The 16,854-nt window shown below is 60.2% G+C and overlaps 2 protein-coding genes across 2 annotated transcripts; both read right to left on the bottom strand.

Moving 5' to 3' along the window:
* Positions 1 to 2,073: 2,073 nt before the first annotated feature.
* G6PC1 (glucose-6-phosphatase catalytic subunit 1) lies at positions 2,074 to 4,945 on the bottom strand. The gene is made up of 5 exons (XM_068919021.1): positions 4,716 to 4,945; positions 4,121 to 4,230; positions 3,460 to 3,568; positions 3,153 to 3,268; positions 2,074 to 3,000 (listed from the first exon to the last, which is right to left on the bottom strand). Exons 1-5 carry the CDS (start codon positions 4,943 to 4,945, stop codon positions 2,489 to 2,491), a joined length of 1,077 nt encoding a protein of 358 aa, XP_068775122.1. The 3' UTR covers positions 2,074 to 2,488.
* LOC104153613 (amine oxidase copper containing 3) lies at positions 4,841 to 16,672 on the bottom strand. The gene is made up of 9 exons (XM_068919011.1): positions 16,149 to 16,672; positions 15,092 to 15,995; positions 12,722 to 13,007; positions 12,082 to 12,211; positions 11,361 to 11,523; positions 8,211 to 9,854; positions 7,833 to 8,118; positions 7,118 to 7,247; positions 4,841 to 7,026 (listed from the first exon to the last, which is right to left on the bottom strand). Exons 1-9 carry the CDS (start codon positions 16,659 to 16,661, stop codon positions 6,733 to 6,735), a joined length of 4,350 nt encoding a protein of 1,449 aa, XP_068775112.1. The 5' UTR covers positions 16,662 to 16,672; the 3' UTR covers positions 4,841 to 6,732.
* Between the last annotated feature and the right edge of the window lie 182 nt (positions 16,673 to 16,854).

The following is a 16,854-nucleotide window of genomic DNA, read 5'->3' as shown; positions in this document are numbered from 1 at the left end:
TCACTTCCTCAGAGATGAAACTGGAAGGCAAGATGACAAGATGCTGTAGTTAAACCTGTCAGCGAGGAAGGGAAGTAGCAGCAGTTCTGTGCATGACAACTCATGTTTTTTTGAATGGACTTATTTTTTTCCTGTTTACTCAGAAATCTCTGCAGCTGCTGGAGGACTGAACATGTTTGTGCTGATGCTATTGCTAGCACCCCTCACTGCTGGTTAATACGCAGCCTGCTGCCCTCTGGACTCAATGGTTCCCTTTGGCAGCAAGCTATTGACTCAGCTGGGAAGCTGATGCAAGCGGTTGGAAGGTAACACTTGACTTCATGCTTGCATCTTAAAACACTACTTCAGTACGTTATTGCAGATTTCATTCATTTGTAGGTGGCCCTGGCAGAACCACATTAACGCATACATGCTAACTCTTTGTACATGACAATTGAATGCAGATAGAAGACACCTCCTAGTGCTTTGTTTTGCAGGCAGCTGCACAGCAGGCATTTCTTGTAGGTGTGTGCCTAAACATTTCCTTCACTTCTGCTGCCATGAGCTTGAGCTTTCTGTACCATTCTCTACTCCCAAGCAGTGGCTTTGCCCCCACCTCTGCAAAAGCCTCTTATGTTAGACTTTTCTACACAGTAAGAAATGTCTATGGAAAAGAAGCCCGTAGGATTAATAAAAAAAAAACCCTACTCCACGGTGTTTCTTCAGCTTGCCTTTTCTGCCAGGGTGGTTCTTGGAGGCTGTTGTTGGCTGCAGAAACAAATGGGACGGTACAGAGGCACAGTGTGAAAAAGCACATGGCAGGTAGTTTGGAAACAGAGTTTTCTCCCCCCCCCCCCCCCCCCCCCGCCCTTGCTAGAACCAGCATGACAGGTTTAGTCCAAGTGTTGGTAATAAACAGAGAAATTAAAGGAAGAGGAAACCTCTATCATAAACCTATAGGATAACAACAACCACCGCACATATGGCTTCCTCATACAGCTACTTGCAGCTGTCATTCAGCAAAGAGCAGAACAGCCCCTTTGCCAGGTATTGAGCTGTTTGTGAGCAGCAGGATTAGGCTAAGGGTCAAGGCCAGCAGCTCCTGTTGTGCTACTTCTCTCCAGGAGGAGGGGGAACAGCAGCACTTGCTCCCACCAGCGCACACCAGCACGTGGCAGGGCTCCCAGAGAGGGGCCATCCACGGCGCCTCCGCTCCACGAGCCATCAGATTGCACAGGTGCGTCCTGAGTCTCTCCGAGCCGGGCAAACCACTGAGCCAAACCGGCCTGGTTTCTGCCCAGCGGAAATTGGGGTGGCGGGGAGGCATGCCGATATAGATAAGCTTTCAACAGAGATCCAGGTCCACAGTCAAGCTCCAAGCTTAGTGAGATTTCCAGCAATTTTTGCTGTGGCTGCTGATGCTGAGGCAGCACCCGGCACTCGGGAGCGAGCATTACCGTGCTCTGCGGCCCCGTGCCGGTGGCTTGCTCCACCCACGGGTCTCCCAGCCACGCCGCTAGTTCCTCCATCCCTCCACCCAGGACTGGCTCAACACACCTGACAGAAATGCTTACAAAAACATGCTTTTTCGCACGGCCAGTTCAGAGCTATCGTCCCTCGCTGTCGCCACAGCGTGCACACCCAGCATGCAGCTGCGGCACCGGCTCTCCTGGAGACTCATTGTCTCGCGGTGCTCCGGTTTCGCTCCCAGCGCAGCCAGGCATCGCCGTGGGTGCTGAGCCCCCTAAGCGCACGCTCGCTCCCTGCAGGCAGGGGCTTCAGCTGGGCCAAGCCGGGCAGAGCCCCAGAGGAGCTGGCTGGTCCCAAAACCGCGCATCCTCCAGCCGCACACGCTGCCCTGGGAGCCCAGTAAAACCAGCACTAAAGCAGCTTTGCTGCTGGCCCTGGCGCAGTGTGGCCGGACTCGGGCCAGGACGGCTCCGTGCACGTCCCCCGGCAGGGAGGAGCCGGACAGCCCGGTGCTGCCACCCCGGCGCCCCCGGGGATGGCCCCGGCAGAGCCGCCCTTGGGCTGCGCCTGGCCATCAGCCCCCGTCCCAGCTCGCCAGCCGTCAAGACACCCCAACTCACAGACTAAATACACTATTGGCTTTAATAAAATAGCCATTAGTACAGATACACCCATATGTATAGATGTATATATGTGTGTGTGTGTGTGTGTGTGTGTATGTACACACACATACACACACACACTTTTATATATATATATATATATATACACACACATGCATATATGCACCCATGCATATATATATACACACATACACACACACACAAAACGTGCATGCACGGCCCATGCCACGCCGTGTGGCAGTGACCCACGGCGCCGAGCGCACAGGGTCCCTTGTGTGCGCGAGCTGGGCTGCGTTGCCCCATGCTGCCCCCGGCCGGCACCTGCCGCTCCGCTCAGGAGCTGCCCGGTCCGCGCTGGCCCCGCAGAAGGCACGGTTCGGTTCGCTTTGGCTCTTGGTGGGGGGAAGCAGCAGGCCCTAGACATCCTTCTTGCCCTGGGGGTCTAGGAGCTGGGAGAGGCAGTAGGGGACGAGGCCGACGGTGGCCAGGGGCACGGCCGCGCTCTTGCAGAAGGAGAGCAGGTAGAAGAGCAGCTGCGCATGGGCCGGCGGTTTGAAGGCATCGAAGAGGTGCAGGACGAGGAGGGAGGCGGCAGCGCAGCCCAGGCGGAAGGTCAGCGGCTGTGGCGGGGGCCCCTGGCAGCCCGCGGCCGGCGCGCGGGCGTGCAGGGCCAGCCCCAGCCCCAGCAGCGTGCCCAGGTTGCGGAGCAGGCTGGCGAAGGGGGTGGTGTCCAGGTGCACCCACTCGGGGCGGGCACACCAGCGCCGTGCCTTGGCCAGCGTCCACAGCAGGTCCACCCCCAGCACCCACAGCAGCACATAGAAGCCCAGGGCGAAGCCCAGCAGGAAGGCAGTGACGGCCAGGTACCGGCGCAGGCTGGCACTGTAGATGGAGCGGATGTGCTGGAAGGTCTCGGCCACGGCCATACCTGGTGGGAGAGGGGATGCGGCTGGTCAGTGCCCACCTGGCCCCCGCAGGGCCAGAGCCAGTGGTGCAGTGTGGTGCAGCATGGCACGGCACAGCACAGCGCAGCGCAGCGTGGCGTGGCACAGCTTGGGATGCATGAGGGGACGTGCTAACCTGAGATGACTCCGGCGATGACCTGGTGCGGGAAGTGGGCAGCGATAAAGACGCGAGACAGGCAGACGCAGACCTGCACAGCCCAGAAGCCCGTCCAAAGCACTATCCACAAAACCCTGCAAAATCCAACAGCTGTGTCAGTGCCATGGCCAGCGCGCCTGGGCCAGCAACAGCGCCTGGTCCAGCCGAACCGGGGGTTTCCCTGCCTGGTGCGCGCTCCAACACTCATGTGCTATGGGTCCTGCTGTGCCCCCCAGGTGTCAGAGCACCCTCTGCCTCACGTGGGGGATTTTGGTGCACAGCTTACCAGTACTTGAACGTCTTTGCCTGCTGCTCCCCTGCGGCAATGGAGAGGAGGGCAGTCACCATGACGTAGTACACACCAGCGGCACCCATGGCGTGGCCCGAGGGGCTCCCTGTATGAACAGAGCACTGGGTGAGACCTCCCCTTCAGAGCAGAAAGAACGAGCTGCCCCATGTCGGGGACGCCCAGGACCCCAAGGTCTGGGTCGCTGAGCAGTGCAGCACGGCACAGTGCAGCATGGCACAGTGCAACACAGCATGGCATGGCACAGCATGGTGCAGCACAGCACGGGGCAGCACAGCACGGGGCAGTGCAGCACGGCATGGCACAACGCAGCACGGCATGGGCAGCACAGTGCAGCATGGCACAGGGCTTCAGGAGCAACCCCCGGCTCCCGGCGCATCCACAGGGCAGAGGACAGGACTGCCGTCGCCGGCACGCATCCAGCATGCAGGACGCACGAGCGTGACCCGTGCTGCCTTCCCTGCGGAAAGTGCCGCGGCCAAAGTGCAGCCAGGGCTGCTGGCGAGCCCTTTCCCTGCGCGGGGGCTGTGCACGGCAGGCACTCGTGCTGAGCCGCCACGTCCGCGCCGCGGGTCAAGGTCCCTGGCCGCCGTCCCTAGGAGCGCAGCCGGTGCCTCCCAGCCAGGGCTCAGGCTCCTACCGGGGCCGGTCTCGCAGGTGAGCGGGAACTGCTGGATATGCGGGGCTGAGGCATTGCTGTAATAGTCCGTCTCGTGGACCCACCAGTACGGCCTCTCCCCGAAGAGGATCCTGGAAAGAAGGAGATGGGGCTGCAGCGGCGCCGGCAGCGGTGGCGAGGGGACCGATGCCACACAGCCCCTGCTGTGCCGGCCCCGAGGGGAAGGGCAAGGCGGCCCTGGAGCGAGCCAGCACGCTGCGGACGAGACCAGCATCTGCTCCCTGGGGGTCCCGTCCGGGCTAACAGCACCGACCCGACGGCAGCATCAGCAGCGGAGGCCACCCGTCCCCATCCCCGTCACCGTCCCCGTGCTGCGGCGCCATAGGTGCAAGCAGAGCTGGAGGGTGACAGGGCGCCCGCGGCAGCTCAGAGCCGTGCTCTCCGCATGCGGGACGGCGCCAGGCATCCGCAGCGCGGCTCTGGGACGGCCCCGCGCTGGCTGGCGTCAGCATGCCGGGGGCCGGGCTGGCGGCAGCTGCTGGCCGGAGCTCGGCCGCGGGGCTCACAGGCGACGCGCGTGGTGGTGAGCACCCACCTCCTCCGTGGGGCCACTCACCACTTGAAGACAAGGTTGAGCCAGTCGCCAATGACGGCCACCCAGATGAGCCGGATGCCCACGGGCCGGCAGAAGTGGAACCAGACAGGAAAGAGGACGAAAAAGGTGTTGCGGAGGTCGGCTGCGAAGGAGATGAAGAGGAACCAGTCCTGGGCGCCCTGGAAGTGCACCTGCAGCTGGTGCGTGGCCCAGATGCCCGCATCATGCAGCAGGTTCATGCCTGCCTCCATCCTCGGCCGCCCCGCCGCCCCGCTCCGGCTGCCCGTGCTCCTCCGCCGCCACCGTTTTATACCCTGCAGCTCTTGTTTGCCGGCAGCAGGTCACTTGTCCCGGCACTGATCTTTGGACCCAAAACCACTTTTGCCAAAGGTGCATCACCGGGGGGTTGTTACAAACATGTTGGGAACAACTTACGTAAAAGAGAAAAACAGGCTGGGGGAGCCGCGTGGAGCGGCACTGGGACACGCAGCCCCGTTAACCCTTCGCCGCCTGTCCCGGCAGCGCGGTTCAGCTGCTCCCGCCAGACCCCAGCGCTGCTCTGCGGGGGGAGGCGCCGAGCGGGCAGCCCCTCCGTCCCCGCCACCGGCACGCAGGCAGCATGGACTGGGCTGTGCCCATCACCCTGGCTTCAGCTGACGCCATCACCTGCTGCAAAAGCAGCTTCTTGCTGCTCTAGCTCTTGCCAGGCAGATTTAGCCAGGACTCTGCCTCCTGGGAAACTTTCCAAGGCGCTCCAGGAGCTCCCAGCCACCAGACAGCACGGCTGCCAGCTTTCTTTTTCTGATCCCTGATGCGGGGTTAAAGGACCTTTGCAAATGAGGCCTCTGAGCGCACTGAAAGCACCGCTGCTGCTCAGCGAAATCCCCCAGCACGAACCATCCCCTCCGCTGGCAGCAGCGAGGCGCAGACGCGCTGCAGCATCCCGCCAGTGCCGGCAGCCCCGGATGACGTCCGGGAGCGACTTCCCGGAGGCTGCGGACGAGGGGCCGGGACAGAGCCGCCACGCGGGAAACACGGGCGAAGGCGCTGCCGTCCGCGTGGGAGCGGGCGCAAGCCGAGCGTTAATGATTAGCAGCCAGGGAAAATGCACCGCTTATCTCACGCGGCGAGAAAGTTCAGGTCGGGATCCTTGGACCGCTGCACATGGGAGCAGGCGGAGGCCGGGTCCAGCGCCGGCCCTGCCCGCATCCTCCGGCCGGCTTCCGCCCAAAACCCCGCCGCCACGAGTCTTCACCGGGGAGAAGGGGCACGGGCCAGGGACAAGCTGAAGCGCGCTGCTCGGCTCCTCTCCGGGCGGCTCCCTGCCCCGTGCCGCCGGGGCTGCGGCCAGGCCTCCGGCAGTGGCTCTTCACCCGGACCGGCCCCAGCTCAGCGCACCCGGGCAGGACCCAGGCCCCCAGCCCCACTCCAAACTCATGAGAAATTTGCAGGGAATCGGGATTTTTCCTGCAAAACCAGACTCCCCAGCAGCTCCTGTCGACGTCCTCATCCACAGCCGGCTTCGGCCAGCGTTGGGGAATTCAACAAACTTGGCTCCCACACCAAAATTTTTTTTTGTTTTTTTTTTGAAACAGTAATAAATTCTCCCTGAAAGATTTCACTGCAGGAAACGGGGACAAAAGCCACTGGGGCTGGAAAGGGTCGCCGCAGCGAAACGGGGGCTGCCGGCCGGGCTGGAGCTGGAGTGGGCCGAGCAGGGGCTGCCCGGCACCGTCCGTCCCCCCGGGCGCTTCCCTCCCTCGCTGCCCGCGGCCGGCGCCGGGAACAGCCGTTACGCGCTAACGCCCTTCGTGCCCCCCTCCTCCGGCCGGAGAGCTGGGGCCGGCACTGGCCGCAGCTTCCCCGGGGCGAGGACAGAGCCGGGCCGGGCTCGGCGGTGGCGGCACTGACGAGCCACGCGAGAGGGCGGTGGGGAAACGGAGGCGGGTGCCTCTTTATTGGGAGGGGGCCGCGCCGCAGCGGGCCTGGGTCCTCCTGGGGGGCGGCCATGCCGAAGGAGAGCGGGCGGCCGGCGGGGTCAGGGCCGCGATGGCAGGCTGAGGTTGAGGAAGCCGCCGTAGCGGAAGGGGGGCAGGTGGGGGGCACAGGCAGCCGCCTCGGGCAGGCAGCTCAGGGGGTCGGTGCCGCAGCCCGCCGCGTCCCGCTCGCCCCCCAGGTAGGTGCTGTCGGGGGAGGCGGCCGAGGGGTCCTCGTCAAAGTAGTTGTAGGGCCGCAGGAGGAAGCCGACGCCGTTGCCCACCGTCACCGTGTTGGGGACGTCCTCGGCGTGCGGGACGTGCAGGAAGCCCACGGAAATCCAGGCCACCAGGTCCTGGGCGGGAGAGGGGACAGCGGGGCGGGAGGTCAGGGCGGGGGGACGTGGGATGGCTGGCTGGCTCCGCACCCCGTCCCCATTCGCTCACCTGGCCAGCGATGGTCTCGTTGTCGATGAAGTCGGCGAAGGCGACGGTGGGCGTCCAGGGGTCGTTCTGGTTGTAGACGCTGGAGCTGGCCGGCTCCTCCTCCTTGCGCTGGGTGACGGCCAGCTGGTACCTGGGGGCCGGGGGCAGGGCCATGGGCACGGGTGGCCCCACCGGCGCGGTGCCTCCCCTCCCTGCCACCACCACTTCCAGCTCGTCTGACCTCCCCTGGGACACGAGCTGCTAAACTTCGCCCTGGTGACGAGCCTGGAGCGTTTTCCAAGAGACGCCCAGTCCCGGCGGGAGCTTGTCGAGACCCGGAGATGCCAAAGCTTCCCACGGGAGCCGGCTGCCGCCCGGCCGCCACACAGGGACACCCATGAGCTCACCCTGGGCTGCACCTACCTGGGGCAGGATCCTGAGAAGCACTACTACGGTCATTGATAGACTCTTCTAGGGATTTTCTGAGACCGAAAACACGCACGTTCCTGCCCAACACCCCCAAAAGCCGGTCCGGAGCCCCGTCAGTTGCCCCCAGCCGAGGGGCAGCGGTGCAAAGCAGCCGGCAGCTCCCGGGGCCGTTTGCAACCTGCTCCAGGCGAGTGGCACGGCGGCTCCCACGCCCTTCCCAGCCGCGCGGAGGGTTGGGCTGGTTTTCCCGGGAGATTTCCCCTTCCCTCCCCTCAGAGCGGTCCCGGGCTCCCGGCGCAGCCCCCACCTGCCCCAGCTGATGGCCCGCTCCATGCGGCTGCTGGCCGGCAGGTGCTCCCCGGCGAAGCTGACGATCTGGAGGCGGTAGCTGCGCGGGTGTCCCCACTGGTTGCGCTGGGAGCTGGTGAAGGTGAGGTAGCGGGGCATCGGCCCGCCGAGGGGGAACGCCGCGTCGTTCTCCCGCTCCAGGCGCTCCTTGCGGAGGAACGGCCGCTCGATGGTGTTCGCCATGCTCCAGGGATCGCGCACTGACTCGTAGCCCATGTCCTGGGACTCCAGCCAGTTCAGCCGCCCTGCGAAGCGGAAGGGAGAGAGCGCTCGAGCTGCGCGCCCCGGGGAGCTGCCCCTGCCGATGCCCAGCCCAGCCGCGCGGGGAGGCGCCTACCGCCGACGTCCAGGTCCACCTTGTAGTGCATGTGGTGGAGGTGCAGGGTGCCCAGCGTGTGCGGCCCGACCCTGTTGCCGTAGTCGGTGCCTTGGCCGTGCAGGAAGGAGGAGCTAATGTAGCCGGTGGCGTGCACTCGCACCTCCACGGCCCCACTGGCGTAGAACAAGAAGTCCCAGACGTAGTCGTAGTTGAGGAGGGTGGAGACGGCGCGGATGACCAGGGTGGTCTTGCGCAGCCCGCCGTAGTAGGCGGAGTGGATGTCGGAGAAGTGGCGCCGCAGCGGCAGCGCCGCGTCGTGCTCAAAGATGCAGAGTGAGTTCTGGTTGGTCCGGGGGGTCTCCGACTCGACCAGGTAGTGCCGGTCCACGTAGGTGGCCAGGTAGGGGCAGTCGACGCCCCGGACGAGCTCGTAGGCAAAGCGGCCGATGCCGAAGCTCCCGTCAAGGTAGCGGGTCGACATGCCGCCAGGGCAGTTGGAGCCGTAGAGGGCCAAGGCCTCCTGCAGGCTCAGCTCGTAGATGAGCCGCTCGCCGTGGTAGCGCACGTCAAAGAGGCGGGGGCCGGAGTTGGGGTTCATGCCGAAGGCGATGCTCCAGCCCTGGAAGGTGACGCGGTTGTGGCGGACACTGTAGCGGGGACCTTGCGGCTCGTAGGGCAGCGGCCCTGGGGGCCCGGGCGGCTGCCGGGGCCGCATGGAGCCCAGCACTGTCTCCGCCGAGGGCTTCTCGACTCTGACCACTGTTAGCAAGCCAGCTGCGAACTTGGCCTCCAGGGTCCTTGTGCTGGTGAAGTACTGGCCGTTGTAGAAGACCTGGAGCAGGTGCCAGCGGGAGATGTCGAGGTGCCCATGGTCCACCAGCACCTCCAGCCCCACCGGCGAGAGGAAGAAGCCAGTGCCGGCCACAGCACGGAAGATGACAAACCAGGTGGCGCGGTCCCCGGACTGGAAGCCCCGGGGGGCAGTGGTGAGCATGGCCAGGTCGGTGCCGTCAGAGTCACAGCAGGCAGCCAGGAAGCGCGGTGCCTGGCGCAGCTCCCGCTGGATGAGGAGGTCGATGTCCGCGTACTCCTTGGCGGTAACAGGTCGGCGGTGGTACGGCACCTTCCCCCCATACTTCTGCACAGTGACGTCCCGGTGGTACGCCGGTGTTGGCAGCGGCCCCACCACGTACTCCGTGATGTTGGGGTCCGGCTGGTTGCCAAAGTACAGGACAGCCAGCGCCTCCCGCGCAGGGCGAGCCCCCCCGCCATCCAGGAACTGCAGCACCTCCGCCTTGGCGGGGACCTGCACGTCCACTGAGAAGATGCAGTTGTCGGAGGGAAAAGCACGCGAGGCATCAACCAGCGGCACCCCGAGGTTTTCCTGCAGGTACCGCACCACTTGGACCATTTCTTCTGGGGTCAGATCAGCAAAAACCAGGCTCTGCCCATCATCGGTGTCCTCCTGCTCCGGGTGCTGGGGCTGGCAGGTGCTGGGAGCCCTTCCCCTGGTCAGCAGCACGCAGACCAACGCGAATATCGTGGCCAAAGCCAGAACGAGGAGGATGAGCGCAGTTTTCACGCTCATGTCTGCCACGGCACTGAGCGCTCCCGCAGCCCGGTCAGGCGGGCTTCCCAGCTGCAAAACCCTTGTGGAGTGACCTGCCAGCAGAAGGGGCTGATTTTGTTTTTTTCCTCTGTATTTTGGACAGGAAACAGTCCGGATGAGCTTGCAGGGAGGGTGCAGGGCCAGAGGGGGATGTCCTCAGACATGCCTAGGATTTGCTGGAAACCATAAAAGGCAACTTTGCTCCACTTCCCCAAATGGGTCACGTTCTTAAATAAACTCAATGCTGCTGCACCTATCCCTTCTGTTTTCCCATATGCTGCGCTGCAGACCTCGGAGCGGACAAATCCAGTCACTTGGGGGAAATAACTGCACCTCCCTGTTCCTCCTTTTCCCCTTAATCCAGCAGACGCGGACAGCTGGGCGGGCAGCAGAGCACAGCGCTGCCACCCCGTCCCGCCTACGGCAGGGCAACGCTGCTGCCTGCCTGTAGGCATCATGCCGCTGCTGGTGACGATCCCGCGCGTGGGAAGCCACCAGTGCTGCAGTCGGCGGGGACGGCTGCCCCCACTGCCCCAGCAATGCCTCCCGGCCACTGGCCGCGGCCTCGTGCAGACGGGGCTGCCAGGAGGAGGACGAAGGCTCCCGTGCCCAACAAGCTTCCTCAGGAACAGGAGCTGCACTATCGGTGTCGGCTGGACACCCCTGCACCAGAGGAGCTCGGCCTCCAGGCCACCCCCTTGCTGCACGCTGTCGAGCGCAGCCAGTGCAGGGCTGCAACGGGCCGAGCTGGGCCCTCACGTGTGCCCGGCCAGTACCGCCCGCAGCACCGGAGGAGCTCAGCTGCGAGGAAGGTGCTGGCGCAGGGACAGCAAGATCGCCCGTGCAATAGTCACCCCTCACCTGCACGCAGTAGCGAGTTCTGGAGCTGCAGCCCAAGCCGCGGCCTCAGCTCCGTTCCCTGCATCGCCTCCGCAACCCCACAGAGCTCGGCGCCAGCCCGAGGGCCGGCAACGCAACCACCACTCGCCCCAGCAACCCCTCTCCTGCCATCCCGTGCCTCACCGATTTGCAAACACAGGAAACACGGTAACAAGTCAGCACTGCCCCACCCAGCAGACATTGCTGCATTGTAAGAACGAGACACTTGACATCACATGGGACCGGAATCAGACTTCATTGTTTTAAACCTGAGATAGGCACTACACAGCATTTGCTGCTGCAGCAGAGGGACAGCATTTTTCCCCCACTTTCCTCCTGCAACAGACTCAAAATTCGACAGTTAGAGAGGGCAATGCACATTCCCATCTAGCAGCATGCTAAGAAGGTTAGGCATGCCTTTTAAAGAGCACTATTTAAAAGCAACGGTAACAAGTTATTGTACAATTGGAAATTGAGACAACTCCACTACAAAAACGAAAACATGGGACAGAACAGTCAACCTAGCGCCTTTGCATCTCCTAACACCAGCCTGCAACATTAAAGCCTGCTCATATTTTTGAAACCATCATAGGTGAACGGGGGAAAGTTTGGCAAACAGGAGGCCTTTTTGGGCAGGCATGCAACAGAGTTGACTTCACAGGCAGTAAAGTCCTGCTCACCGGTGAAAAACACGCCATCATGCGAGTATATGGAAGGGTCCTGGTCGTAATAGTTGTAGGGTCTCAGGAGAAAGCCAATAGAGTTTCCCACTGTCACAGTGTTGGGAATATCCTCAGAATGTGGGATGTGAAGGAAACCAGTGGTTATCCAGGCAACTAGGTCCTAGGCAGGGAAGAGAGTTACGTGACTATGGTTATTTCAGGAACCTACACAGCAGGAATGACTGAAATCTGCATATAGGCTGTGCAAAGTTATAGAAAGAGCAGGAAGGAACCTTCTGAGGCATCTGGCCCAACTCACATTCCCACACTCAGAGCTCCTCCTCCCTGGGAAAGATTTCCCTCCTTTCCCCAAAGACCTGCCTGCAACCAGGGCTGCAGGCATGCACCAGGCAGAAGGACCTTTGCTCTGATCCCTGTGGCCAATCCCTGTCCTTGTGGGGATTTTCCTCACATTTTGCTGGTATTTCTCCATGGGTGGAGATGACCCCTTGCTCTAGATCTACATATGCTGATCAAAGTGCTGAACAGATGCACAAAAGGGGAGATGCTCAAACCCACTCTCTTCGTTCCCTGAGACCCTGCTGCTCTCCCAGCTGAGCCCACTGTCCTGCAAGCAATGCCTAGGATCGCTCAGCCAGTCTCTCTGGGGAAGCTCCAAGGCACCTGCTCAGCCTGTAACCAGGTGTTACAAGCTTCAACACCGCAGAGCCAGGCTCACCTCATTGGTGATGGTTTCATTGTTGATGAAGTCAGCAAAGGCGACAGTGGGCATCCACGGGTCATTCTGGTTGTAGATACTGGTGCTGGTGGGTTCGTCTTCCTTTCGCCTGGTGACAGCCAGCTTGTACCTGAGGAACAGAAGAGATGGGAACCTCTCGCAGCAGCTGCAGGCAAGGACAGGGAGATGCCAGTCCCAAACAGACAGTGCTAGGATCTGCAAGGCTTCTCACAAGCGTTTACTAGCCATGGTGGGTCAGAGCAAGGCAGCTCCAACACAAGGTAGGGACGCAACCTGTGGAGTCTAAGGGTGACCAAAGTAACCCTTGATGATAGGAAAGGGGACAAAGGACTGGGAGGTTTGTCCTGGAGACCAGGGGTCAGAGCATGCCTTTGGCACCCACTACAGATGAAGTGGAAACCCATTCTAAGGAAGGGATGGAAAAAGCATCGCCAGGGTGCCAAAAGCCCAGGAAACACATAGGTAACAGCCCCTGGAGCAGGGCACAGCTAAACGCTGCTTCCCAGAGAATCTGCAGAGCTCGAGGCTGGTCCTACAGAGTAACCCCAGCACAACAGAGTGTCTGCCAGGTCCACGCAATCTGGAGAACCTGGTGTCACTGTCAGGAGAGCCGCCTGACCTTGCCCAGCTGATGGCCCTCTCCATGGAGCTGGCTTCAGGCACATGTTCCCCCGCAAAACTGACGATCTGGATCCTGTAACCACGCTGGTGACCCCACTTGTTTTTGCTGTTGGCTGCAAAGTAGATATATCTGGGCATCTTCGACTGGTGCCGGAATGCAGCCTGGTCCTCTGTGTCAAGGACTTTCTTGGTGAGCCGCGGCCGCTCTATCTGCTGCTCTGGGCTCCAGGGAGCCCGTGCCATCTCAAACGCCATGTCATGGGCCATCAGGGAGTTTTTCACCCCTACAAAGCAAAAGCAAAACCACTGAGGAGTGTCCCTGCAGTCCCCTGCTCCCCACAGACATAACTGCAGTTAGAGCTTGTCCTCCCCATTCTCCCTTCCACGCCCTAGGTTCCGAGTGCTGTTTTCTGCACATAGGAGCAGTTACTGCTCTGCAGCTCCATGGCAGCATGACTGTACGTTTATCTAACCAACACCGCCACTCCGGGGCATACACTACTGCCCAGGCAGACTCTCATCCTTTGTGAGGAATCAGAAGATGGAAGCCACATCCCAGTGCAGAAGAACAAGTTTGCTTCCCAACGCAAGCCCAGCCTAATTAACCCAAGCACCTCATGGCCCAGCCACGGCTATTCTGCTCATTAGCAAGCATCCTGCAAGCAGGGGAGCACTGGGAAGAACACAGGCTCTGAGCACATTTGCACATCACAGAACTTCAACAGTTCTGTGCAGTTTAGGTCTTTCCACAAAGAAGGCTTGTCAGCCAGAGGCTCAGACCAACAGGAGAGGCATAAGAGCAAATAAATCTGGGGATAAGACGGTCAGGAGCTGGCTGAGAGCACTCCAGGGCCAGGGCTGGCATGGCACTGCCCACGGAGAGCTGGCAGAGTGGCCCATGCTTGGCCCCCCAGCCACCAGGTCAGGCAGGCCAGCTGCCAACCGCTGCTGAACTCCACAGTCTCAAGCCCTACTCGCCTCTGTTCCACACGATTTCCTAGTTTTTGCAAAAGCCACCTCAGAGCTGAACTTCTGGCCATCCTGGAAGATTTGACCAGACCCTTGGGAATTGCTTTGTGCTACAGAGATAGCAGAATTGGAGTCCTGAGACAGGACTCGCCTGAACATGCTGCAATGGAGGTCAGCGCCAGAAGCCAGAGACCTATGGAAAAATATCCACACCCAGCAATCACCACAGTTCTTGCTTTCTTCCCTTTTATGAAGCGAGCAAAACCTCTAACCCCACACCTCCTTTCTCAGTGATAGTCTGGTAATTTGCCTGCCTTTGCTCTATTTTTGCAGTTTTGCAATCCTCTGTCCTGATCCAAGTACTCAAAACTCATCCCAAAACCAGACAGAACAGTCTTTAAAATTTGTGTTTCCCAATGGTAAGAGAATTGGGAAATTTTTAAGTATATGACAAGAGCATGCAGCAGATGCTATTTCAGCAGGAGGGTAAGGACAGTGCACATTTGTGATAGAGGTGCAGTACATAAGTGCTAGTGGAAGATCTAATAAACCACAGCCTGTCCTCCAGTTGCTGCTGTGAGCAAACAATGCCTTGTACCCCTGGCAAAGCGCAGCACAACTGAGCTCACGGTTGGCTGTATGTTCACAACTGGCTGCCAACCAAGGATCTTACTGCTTTGCCTGTAGCTCTAGGAATAGGGCAGTTGGCTGTCCCACCCCCCCACACAAACAGCAAGGATAACTGGAAAAAGCTGTAAGAAGAAACAGGAATGTGAGCTGGAAACCACATCCACCCCAGCTATCCAGCTTGATCAATTCAGATTATCATTTGGTGTTCAGGACACCTAGGTGTCAGAAGAGGCTAAGGAAGGGCAAGGTACCAGAGGGAAAAATCCTGACTTCTGAAGAGTCACAGAGGCATCAAGACCAACAGAGCTGGGACAGGGACTGTTTGCCCGCAGGAGCCTGGAGCGAGCACACAAGGCCCAGCTTGCGCAGGTGGAAGAACGGACAGAGCAGAAGTGCTGATGCCAGTGACCTCACAGCAGACCGTTTCAGGGCTGCATGCAGAGGAACTGACCACGCGGGAACCACAGGCTGCAGGAACTATCCCCTTCCCATTAGAGGGCATGAGATGGCCATACTGCAGTGCTAGCTTTATCCAGCCTGGGAAGCTGCAATCCTACATGGCACTTATGGATAACTCCATGGGACAGGGGAAGTAGAACCTCCCTCCACATTACAAGAGTTTTCCCCACTATAAGAACAGAAGGGAGACAGCTCTGTGTTCTACAACACACCTGGAAAGGAAAGCCTGTATAAGGTGCACAAAATGCTCAGTTTTGGAGATCTAAAAATATTCAATAAGGACACAAAGGAAGTCAAGACCCAGACCTACCTCCCACATCCAAGTCCACTTTATAGTTGATGGAATGGGTGTGTATCGTGCCCAGCGTGTGCTCCCAAACCCTATTGCCGTATCTCAGACCATCCCCGTGGAGGAAGGACGAGCTCACGTACCCCGTGGCCTGGACTTTGGCTTCAATGGCCCCATTCTGGTAGAAGATGAAGTCCCACACATAGTCGTAGTTGCCCAGAGTTGCAATGGATCGAACAATCAGAGCAGAGTTGACTAGTCCCCCATAGTAGAAGGACTGCAAGTTGGAGTAGTGGCGCCTCAGAGGGGAGCCCAGGTTATGCTCAAAAACGCAGAGGGCGTTTTTAGTAGTTCTGGAGACCTGCGACTGAGCAAGGTAGTACACATCCATGTAAGTTGCTGAATAGGGGCAGTCAACACCACGCACTAAAGGAGAGGTGAAGCGCCCAATGCCAAAACTCCCATCCATGTACCTTGTTGACATCCCTCCAGGACAGTTGGAGCCATACACTGACAAGGCCTCTTGAACGCTGATCTCATAGACAACCCTCTCCCCCTGATATCTGACGTCAAACAGGCGCATGCCCGTGTTCACACTCATCCCAAAGGCAAAGCTCCAGGCCTGGAAGACAACATGGTTGTTCCTGACGCTGTAGCGGGGACCCTGGGGCTCATACTGCAAAGGGAACATCGCGGCAGGAGGGGCTCGCGGCTTCATGGATGAGAAGTCCCCGTCCCGTGGGGCTTTCTTCACCTTCTCCACACTGATGCGACCCTGCACGTAGGCGCTCTCCAGCTGCACCATGTCCCTGTAGTACTGCCCGTTGTAGAAGACTCTGCTCACCACCCACTGGGAGATGTCCAGGCTGCTGTGGTCCACCAGCACCTCCAGCCCCACAGGGTGCAGGAAGAACCCGCTCACATTCTGAAACACAATGCACCATGACCTACGGTCTCCAGACTGGAACCCGTGTGGGGCTGCGGTTTGAAACACCACATTGGTGCCATCATACTCAAATACTTCCTTCAGGAAGGTTGAGGCTCCAGCAAACGCCACTGTCTTTACAAACATTCCCACCTGCTCGTACTCACTGCCCAGCATCAGCCTGCGGTGGTATGGCACTCTCCCCCCATACTTCTGCACAGTGACGTCCCGGTGGTACGCCGGTGTTGGCAGCGGCCCCACCACGTACTCCGTGATGTTGGGGTCCGGCTGGTTGCCAAAGTACAGGACAGCCAGCGCCTCCCGCGCAGGGCGAGCCCCCCCGCCATCCAGGAACTGCAGCACCTCCGCCTTGGCGGGGACCTGCACGTCCACTGAGAAGATGCAGTTGTCGGAGGGAAAAGCACGCGAGGCATCAACCAGCGGCACCCCGAGGTTTTCCTGCAGGTACCGCACCACTTGGACCATTTCTTCTGGGGTCAGATCGGCAAAAACCAGGCTCTGGCTCCTGGACCCAGTCTTCTCCACGTTGCGGGGGTGGGATTCACAGCTTGCGGATCGTTTCCCCCTGCTCAGCAACATGCAGGAGAGAATGAAAATAATCACTGCAGCCCCAACCAGGAGAATGTAGGGGAGTCTTGGGTTCATCTCTCCAAGCGCAGAGACAGCTTGTAGGGTTTGGCTGCAGCATCCAGAATACGGCTCTTGGGCAGACCAGGCTCTTATGCTGCTGCTAACCGTGGGCGTAAAGGCGTCACTCACAAGGTGGGGAGGAAGCCTGGAGCTCACATTTACTCAGTTCACAGATCACAGGTCCCAGCCAGTTCAGCCTGTTTTTTCC

The sequence above is a fragment of the Struthio camelus genome, chromosome 25 (genome assembly GCF_040807025.1).
Source record: "Struthio camelus isolate bStrCam1 chromosome 25, bStrCam1.hap1, whole genome shotgun sequence".
Classification (NCBI taxonomy): Eukaryota; Metazoa; Chordata; class Aves; order Struthioniformes; family Struthionidae; genus Struthio; species Struthio camelus.
Note: the sequence above shows the minus strand (reverse complement) of the source record. Positions and strands in the feature narration are given on the sequence as shown.

Bases quoted from the DNA above. Each gene is read 5' to 3' on its own strand.
- G6PC1 (XM_068919021.1), bottom strand. From the start codon at position 4,945: ATGGAGGCAGGCATGAACCTGCTGCATGATGCGGGCATCTGGGCCACG. The intron at 4,231-4,715 runs GTGAGTGGCCCC...CCTTCTTTCCAG, and splicing joins CTCAACCTTGTCTTCAAGTG to GATCCTCTTCGGGGAGAGGC. The intron at 3,269-3,459 runs GTAAGCTGTGCA...TGGATTTTGCAG, and splicing joins GCAAAGACGTTCAAGTACTG to GGTTTTGTGGATAGTGCTTT.
- LOC104153613 (XM_068919011.1), bottom strand. From the start codon at position 16,661: ATGAACCCAAGACTCCCCTACATTCTCCTGGTTGGGGCTGCAGTGATT. The intron at 11,524-12,081 runs GTGAGCCTGGCT...TTCCCTGCCTAG, and splicing joins ATGAAACCATCACCAATGAG to GACCTAGTTGCCTGGATAAC. The intron at 9,855-11,360 runs GTGAGCAGGACT...TTCTGCTGGCAG, and splicing joins TGATGGCGTGTTTTTCACCG to GTCACTCCACAAGGGTTTTG.